The sequence below is a fragment of the Tachypleus tridentatus genome, chromosome 13 (genome assembly GCF_004210375.1).
Source record: "Tachypleus tridentatus isolate NWPU-2018 chromosome 13, ASM421037v1, whole genome shotgun sequence".
Classification (NCBI taxonomy): Eukaryota; Metazoa; Arthropoda; class Merostomata; order Xiphosura; family Limulidae; genus Tachypleus; species Tachypleus tridentatus.
The window spans coordinates 210,703,137-210,711,051 of record NC_134837.1 but is presented as its reverse complement, the minus strand read 5'-3'; the positions used below and the strand labels follow the sequence as shown (position 1 = coordinate 210,711,051).

The window sequence follows — 7,915 nt, the reverse complement described above, 5'->3', positions numbered from 1 at the left end:
ATCAGTAATCAGACATTAAGATGCACAACAGGATCATACAATGTAAATCGGTAATCAGACAGATTATGATGCACAACAAGGTCATACAATGTAAATCAGTAATCAGACATTAAGATGCACAACAGGATCATACAATGTAAATCAGTAATCAGACATTAAGATGCACAACAGGATCATCCAATGTAAATCGGTAATCAGACAGATTATGATACACAACAGGATCACACAATATAAATCAGTAATCAGACATTAAGATACACAACAGGATCATACAATTTTAGTCAGTAATCAGACATGTTGTGATGTAAGTTGAATTATTTTATTTTCATAGTTCTAGTAATATTTACAAACATCAAACTTAATTACTGAATACATGTTTATAGAAAACTGTACACTCGTGAGTATTTAGGTACGTTCAGTTGGGTCACATTGTGACCCAATACTTGAACATCATCAAGTCAATATCAAATCATAGAATGAACACATATACTTTAAGTCAAAACACATATCTTTTGACAATATTTACAAAACCGGATCTTTGTGATCATGGTACTACTGGATCATCAATAATTTAATTAACTATAATTAATGATTAACATTAATAAAAATAATCTATAACTGTTTACTCTCGTTACAGGTGAATACATCATCATCCTCGGTACTCAAGGCAACAACTTGTTCAGGACTTTAAAATGACACTTACTGAATTGTAGATATATTTATTGAGAGATATAAGCTCGTGCCATGGGCTAAAACTACAAAGTTTACAATGGACGTGTCTCTTTTCTGAGTTTCGCCATTAGAACATATACGATTGGTTTGGTTTGTTTTGAATTTCGCGCAAAGCTACACAAGGGCTATCTCCGCTGAACATATACGAGATCTCGTGATAACGGTTTTATATATATACATACACACACTAGAAAACTCCAAGTAATTGTTTCAGTTGTTGTATAATCCAACATTTCCTCTTTATCTAATTTTTGCTCCAAATTATTATAGTTTTTACATCCTGGTGAAGATATATCTGTAAATACTTTGAAGTAAAATGTGAGTTTAGTTTTGAGAAAATAATACTCGCTTTTTTTTGAGCCTGATCTACAATTGAGCAATTCGACAAAATGATTAGCTTTATAATAAAATATCTTTAAATCTGACAGTCCAATAGTGTCGACTAGTACTGAGGCGAGACTATTAAGATAAAAATTCATGTAAAAAAAAAACTAAACACCAAATCGTGTCAAACATAACATCACCCTACAACCAGGACTTGAAATGAAACTTCCTTTGTTTAAAGAGGGGAATTATTTCTAATAACTTGTATTTGTTATAAAATGCATAAACCGTAATTAGTATAAACCAACTAAAAATGACTACCAGTGTGTGTGAGTGTTTGCGTGTGTGGTAGTTTCTTAGGTGGCAATGACCCATTTATTTAGAGAAGTCTAATTCTTACTGAGATCTTGAAATGTCTGTTTATAATTTTTTTTTAATTGGATCAGAATGAAACTCTTTAGTTCTGAAGTATTTGGAATGTTCGCTTAACTGAAAAGATCTCACAAGAAAGTCATACAAAATGTATCTCGCTGCAAATGAGATTTTTTATCCTTTTCTGTAAAACAATATCATTACAACTCTACACCTTCACCACATCTCAGGTTTCTATTTAAATATAATAATAAGTTCTTTAAAGAGAGCGAAGCCCTAACAACCTCCCACAGTAATGTTTAACTCACATATACACAACGTGAGGGCGTTAGCTGACCGGCAACAGATGCATGATGGGATGGGATCCTTTCCACCAAATCCACTGATGCCACACGAACCAGATGAAGTATCATTCTGTCTCTACATCATAAGCGATACTCAATTTACGAGGCAATTTGCTCTCAAAATTCTAGACTCATGAAGATCTTTAATATATGCAGAATCACCTGATATAAAACAAAATATAATTATGTTGTTTGGTAGGATCTTATGCTATGCAGTTGCTGGTATGGTATGGTACGTTAGACAGTAAATTACAACGAAACAACGCATTACGTTATGGCGTAACCAAACTTAACCAATAAAAGAGGAGATGACTGTTGTACAAAACACGGTTTACGTGCTGCACTAAATCTGCAGTAAGCAACAAATAAACGCCCCTTGTTTTCATAAATCAAGGCTTGTTCCGTGAAGCGATTGTTAAATTTGGCACAAAACGTTCGCGTCTGTAATATACGTAAAATGAATTATGGCTTAATCATTGGACTAGGATGTTTGAAAATCTTGATGAAAGTGAAATATATGTCGTTAATACAAGCGGTGTTTTACGGATGCACAAAAATTGAAGTAACAATATATGTACATTATTGAAGTTACAGAAACAAGTTAGAGTTTACTTTGTAGAGGAGGCCCCTTCGAGCTGCCGTTATTCTCCGATTGGGTAAACAGACCTCAGTCAATCATCGAAATGTCGTAAAACTCGTGTTAGTCAAACTGACCCCATGGCGTTAGACCACGCAGTCAGCGTCGGGCAACGCCAGGGTGGTCTCAGAACACACGCCTTCTTCATGCTTTACCAACAAGGACATGCGAGAGAAGGTCTTGTTACAGGACTTACACCTGTATTTCTTGACGTCCGAGTGTGTCTGGAGGTGGGCTCGCAAGTTTGAACGGTCAGCGAAAGCTCGATTACAGTGTGGACAGGAAAAGGGCTTCTCTCCCGTGTGCGTCCGAATGTGACCTTGGAGCAGCCAGGGTCTGGAGAATGCTTTTCCACATAGAGTACATTTACACGGGAGGGTGTGAGTCCTTATATGCATTTTGAGAGCTCCGAGAGAAACGTAGACCTTGTCACAGTGCTTGCAACTGAAGGACTTCTTTCCTGAGGTGATACAATGAAACTTCTGATGTTTTGAGAGTCCACTGAAAGTGGAATAGCTCTTCTTACAATCAGAACACTGGTATCGAGAGTTTTCGACTAATTTTACTGGCTTCTCTCCTATGCCCGTGTCCTGGCCTGAATCACTATCGGAACCCTCACGAGGTGACCCTGACGAGACTGAGCCCCTGTTTCCTTCCTGCAACCAGTTGTAAAGTTTTTCCTGTCGAACACTGCCCACTTGTAAGCCTAGAGACTGAGACGGTGGAGAACACTGGCCATCGTAATAACCTTGCGGAGACACTCTGTCACAGGTCAGGGTACGTGGAGAGGCTAGGTCATCCGGCCGACAGGGGGAAGTCCTATGGGGAACAACATCGGAAAATGATGGTGGCAGGATGTAGTGCTGGGGACGAGGATATACGGGAAAGTTGAAAGGAAGATAAGGGGGAATGAGTCGGTGAGACCAAGATGGCCGATGACCAGTTAGGCTGATGGATTCCAAGGACAATGAGCTTTCGGGTGATGCCACTACAGGCAGGCAGAGCTCACACTGGCAGCTGGCTCTCAGGTAAGATTCGGGAGAAAGTAGTTTTGTCTGGACATCCTGAACGGAAACGTTATCAGTTGTATGTTTTAGTCTCGCTTTGAGACTAAGGTCAAAAGGAGCATTGTTATCTGAAATAATGTAAAAGTAACGTCATTATAAGATTACTGGAATATAATAAACTTCTTATCTCATACATAATTTCAACATTGATTTATTAGTTTAATATTAAAATAAAATGCTAACAACAAGCACAATGAACAATGTGTTAAAATAACACCATAACTTGACTAATGTATAAAAACAATCAATTACATTCTATACAGTGAATAGATTATCATAATAAAAACAATATTCCAGAATAGATTATCACAATAAAACTGTATTCTAGAACAGAGTATCATAATAAAAACTGTATTTTAGAACAGATTATCACAACAAAAACTATATTCTGAATAAGATTATCACAATAAAACTGTATTTCAGAACAGATTATCATAATAAAACTGTATTCTAGAACAGATTATCACAATAAAACTGTATTCTGGAACAGATTATCATAACAAAAACTACTCCACAACAGATTATTACAATAAAAACTGTATTCTAGAACAGATTATCACAACAAAAACTGTATTCTGGAACAGATTATCACAACAAAAACTGTATTCTGGAACAGATTATCACAACAAAAACTGTATTCTGGAACAGATTATCACAATAAAAACTGTATTCTGGAACAGATTATCACAATAAAACTGTATTCTAGAACAGATTATCACAATAAAACTGTATTCTAGAACAGATTATCACAATAAAACTGTATTCTGGAACAGATTATCATAACAAAAACTACTCCACAACAGATTATCACAATAAAAACTGTATTCTAGAACAGATTATCACAACAAAAACTGTATTCTGGAACAGATTATCACAACAAAAACTGTATTCTGGAACAGATTATCACAATAAAAACTGTATTCTGGAACAGATTATCACAATAAAACTGTATTCTAGAACAGATTATCACAATAAAACTGTATTCTAGAACAGATTATCACAATAAAACTGTATTCTGGAACAGATTATCATAACAAAAACTACTCCACAACAGATTATCACAATAAAAACTGTATTCTAGAACAGATTATCACAACAAAAACTGTATTCTGGAACAGATTATCACAACAGATTATCACAATAAAAACTGTATTCTGGAACAGATTATCACAACAAAAAAACAGATTATCACAACAAAACTGTATTCTGGAACAGATTATCACAATAAAAACACAACAGATTATCACAATAAAACTGTATTCTAGAACAGATTATCATAATAAAAACTGTATTCTAGAACAGATTATCACAATAAAACTGTATTCTAGAACATACTATAAACAATAAAAACTCTATTCTAAAACAGATTATCACAATAAAAACAGCATTCCAGAACAGATTATCATATTACAGTTATTTATTTAAAAAAAAGACGTTAATTTATCACATATAAGTCATTGAGTACTGAAGTGAAAAATACCTTGGGCCTGAGGTGACAGTAGATCCAAGGGTAGAAAACAATGGTCCATTCCCTGCTTTATTTCGGGCCGTTTTATTCCAGAAAATCCTCGGGTGAGCTGGTTCTTCTTAATGAGGAATGATTTTGGCATGTTTTTCGTCTTGTGCTGTGTTATGTATGGCCAGAAAGACTAGTTGGTTGATAGTACCTTCTTTGGCACTGCGTTCCTGACGAGAAGTTGTTACACGCCTTCCAAGGTTCGAAAACTGTTATTGGCCCATTGATGTTATCGTTCAACGATGAACTTTTGATGGCTTCTTCGTATACTGCGCGCAGGCGTTAAACACAATTCCGTCTTGTGGCACGATTATTGAACTGGGCCTTCTCTTCGCATGCCAGTGCTTTCAGTGTTCCGATCGCTTCTATCTCCCCTCCCTCTCGCAGGTGCAGACCGTTTCAGCCAATAGTTTGATGGCCGTAGCCCCCTGTCGACGGCCGCTATCCAATTGGCACCCCCTGAACTGAGGCGGCTGTGTTCTGTCTTTTGTGCGGAAAAACCACGCACACAGCGCCGCAGAACGGCCGTCGGAAACAGGTGTACTATATATCCGTGAGCCTACTGAGGCCAAACTCCGTCAATCACTTGCCCTGTGTCAATTTCGGGCTCTCCAGATTCGAACTACATATGTTGAGCTTGTAAAATAGCCGCTGTTGTTACTACCGTATCTCTGAACAAAAATGTGAAAACAATTTCACATCGCAAGTAAAAACGCAAAGAAATAAAAGCCAAGTTACAACCAATAAAACCTTAATCGGTGCACTGTTGGCTTTTTTCAACGTCACTTATCTTCTGTCCTGTATCTTAATAAAGACGTCACAGAGTCCGTGTGACCTGAAATTGGTAATTTGGTGGTTGGGAAAATATGCAATAACTACGTGGTGTCGGTTAAATATTCTGTGGCAAGCACAAATGATAAAACGTTTCTGATCTGTTTCGAGTTATTTCAAGCTTTGCAGTGAGTGTTGAGATACCACTATTCCAAATTTATTTTAAAACAACCCGATAGATGGACACCTTAAAATTCGTAAGTGAAATACATTTACCGCAACAGGTACAACTACTCTTACGCTTAGTTGATATATGTATTTTGCCAGCCCATTTATCAAATGTTTTACACTCATAAAGGATGATTTTGTTTTTTGCAAAATTTATATTACTGGCATTATGCACGTTCATGTGTATGCAATAAAAAGCGCGTTCCAAAATACTGTATTGAAACACTATAATGCCTAAACTGTTCGACAGGTGGCGCTCAAATTATTTTGTGTTTCTTTTGTTTTTGTTTTTTTGACGGAGGAATATTTATTGTGTTGACATTGGACTACATTTTCGTTTATTCAGGATGACGACAGCCTTTATTGTTGAATGAACGTTATTTGTAAGTTTTAAAGAGCTTTTGTTTAGCAAATTTTACGAAACTAAACTTTCGTTAATTTTGCTTGATATATGTATATATAAAAATGGTATTTGAACCTTTTATTTTACGAAACTAAAGGTTTTCTTTTTTCTTTTAGTTTTACGAGGTAGGTAAAGCTGTTATTTTATTTAAATAAATACGAGATCCAAACTATTAACTTCAAAATTTGTTCAATTAATTATTCTAATTATTTTTAAAGAAACCACGATACTTTGTTAAATCTACTCGACATGTACGATTGTTGTTTATTATGGAGTTTTTATTTAAAAAAACAACTTTTTGAATCGTATAGTAGAAGGAATGCATACGCTGCAAACCATCGTGTCTGTGTTTCATACCATAACAGTCTTTTTTTGTGTGCGTATGTATTGGGTTAGTGAGGTAAATCCGAGTCGTTTCTAGCAATAAATGTCCACCGGCAAGGTATTCCGTCGATCAGGACACGACGTGAAAACACCCGGAGGAGCGGAAGTCCCGCGGACACTCTATTTCAACATTCCACTCACTATTGTCTTGAATCATTGTGTCCAAAGCGAACGAAGGGTCAAGTGGCCCTAGGGTACAAAGCCCTTTTGCGCTTCGTGAGAAGTTTGTGAAATGGACAATGGTGGAAGGTCACGAGCCAGCAGCCCATCTTACGATACGATTTCACCTGTTTCTGACTGGCAAATAGAAATGGTGAGTTCCTGTAAGATATGGCCGGTCGTTTGAGACCAGACCCAAACAAGTTCTATTATTACCACCCATTCAGTCAATAGACAGGGCTGTTGTGCCGCAAGGTGTTGTGGGAACGTGTCAAAGGATCTTCTGGAATCCACACAGGTTAGTTCTTCACATTTTCTCACTCACACATAGAGAAAATATAAGGTGTTGTGTCCCAGTCCCAGGAGACCAACATTCTCTAGCGTCATATCTTTAGGGTTTCAACCTGTTCTAAGTTATATGATACGTCTAAAGAAAGAACTTTGTAAACTACTCCTCTCTGCACACGAAATGCTACTATCAGAAACAGGTGAACTGGGAACAGAGGTCTTACATGATCTCTGATCACAAAAGCAGATCTGTTTACTGTTATTTTAATCTCAAGCTATACGTCGGACTTAGCTTATCACATACACTGTGAATTAAATGGCATAACACGATGGGATAAACTACAATCAAACATACTACTGTGGAATCAAACTGATTTCAGAACAAAACTATCTGTAAAACCAACACTTGAGAATTTTAAAACTATTTACATGTGTTTTTTAATGTCTTTATAGAAACACTTCGGTTGTTTAATATAACAACACTTCTGTTATTTAATATAACTAAACGTGTGTTTTTAACATCTAGAAATACTTTTGATGGTTAATATATTTCAGAGTTACACGGTTTCTCAGACCTTAATTATTAGAATCACACAAGAAAACCTCGCCATACTGATACGGCCACGAACATGCGTTTCTTATTTACTCTTCAGTACAATGGGATTTTTGCGCTGTTACCAGTGCAGGAAT

The 7,915-nt window shown here is 36.4% G+C and overlaps 1 protein-coding gene across 1 annotated transcript; it reads right to left on the bottom strand.

The window, feature by feature from the left end:
• Positions 1–300: 300 nt before the first annotated feature.
• Positions 301–5,453, bottom strand: LOC143240745 (uncharacterized). Its single transcript, XM_076483704.1, has 2 exons — positions 4,957–5,453; positions 301–3,544 (listed from the first exon to the last, which is right to left on the bottom strand). Exons 1-2 carry the CDS (start codon positions 5,084–5,086, stop codon positions 2,496–2,498), a joined length of 1,179 nt encoding a protein of 392 aa, XP_076339819.1. The 5' UTR covers positions 5,087–5,453; the 3' UTR covers positions 301–2,495.
• Between the last annotated feature and the right edge of the window lie 2,462 nt (positions 5,454–7,915).

Bases quoted from the DNA above. Each gene is read 5' to 3' on its own strand.
- LOC143240745 (XM_076483704.1), bottom strand. From the start codon at position 5,086: ATGCCAAAATCATTCCTCATTAAGAAGAACCAGCTCACCCGAGGATTT. The intron at 3,545-4,956 runs GTATTTTTCACT...ACATTATTTCAG, and splicing joins ACTGTCACCTCAGGCCCAAG to ATAACAATGCTCCTTTTGAC.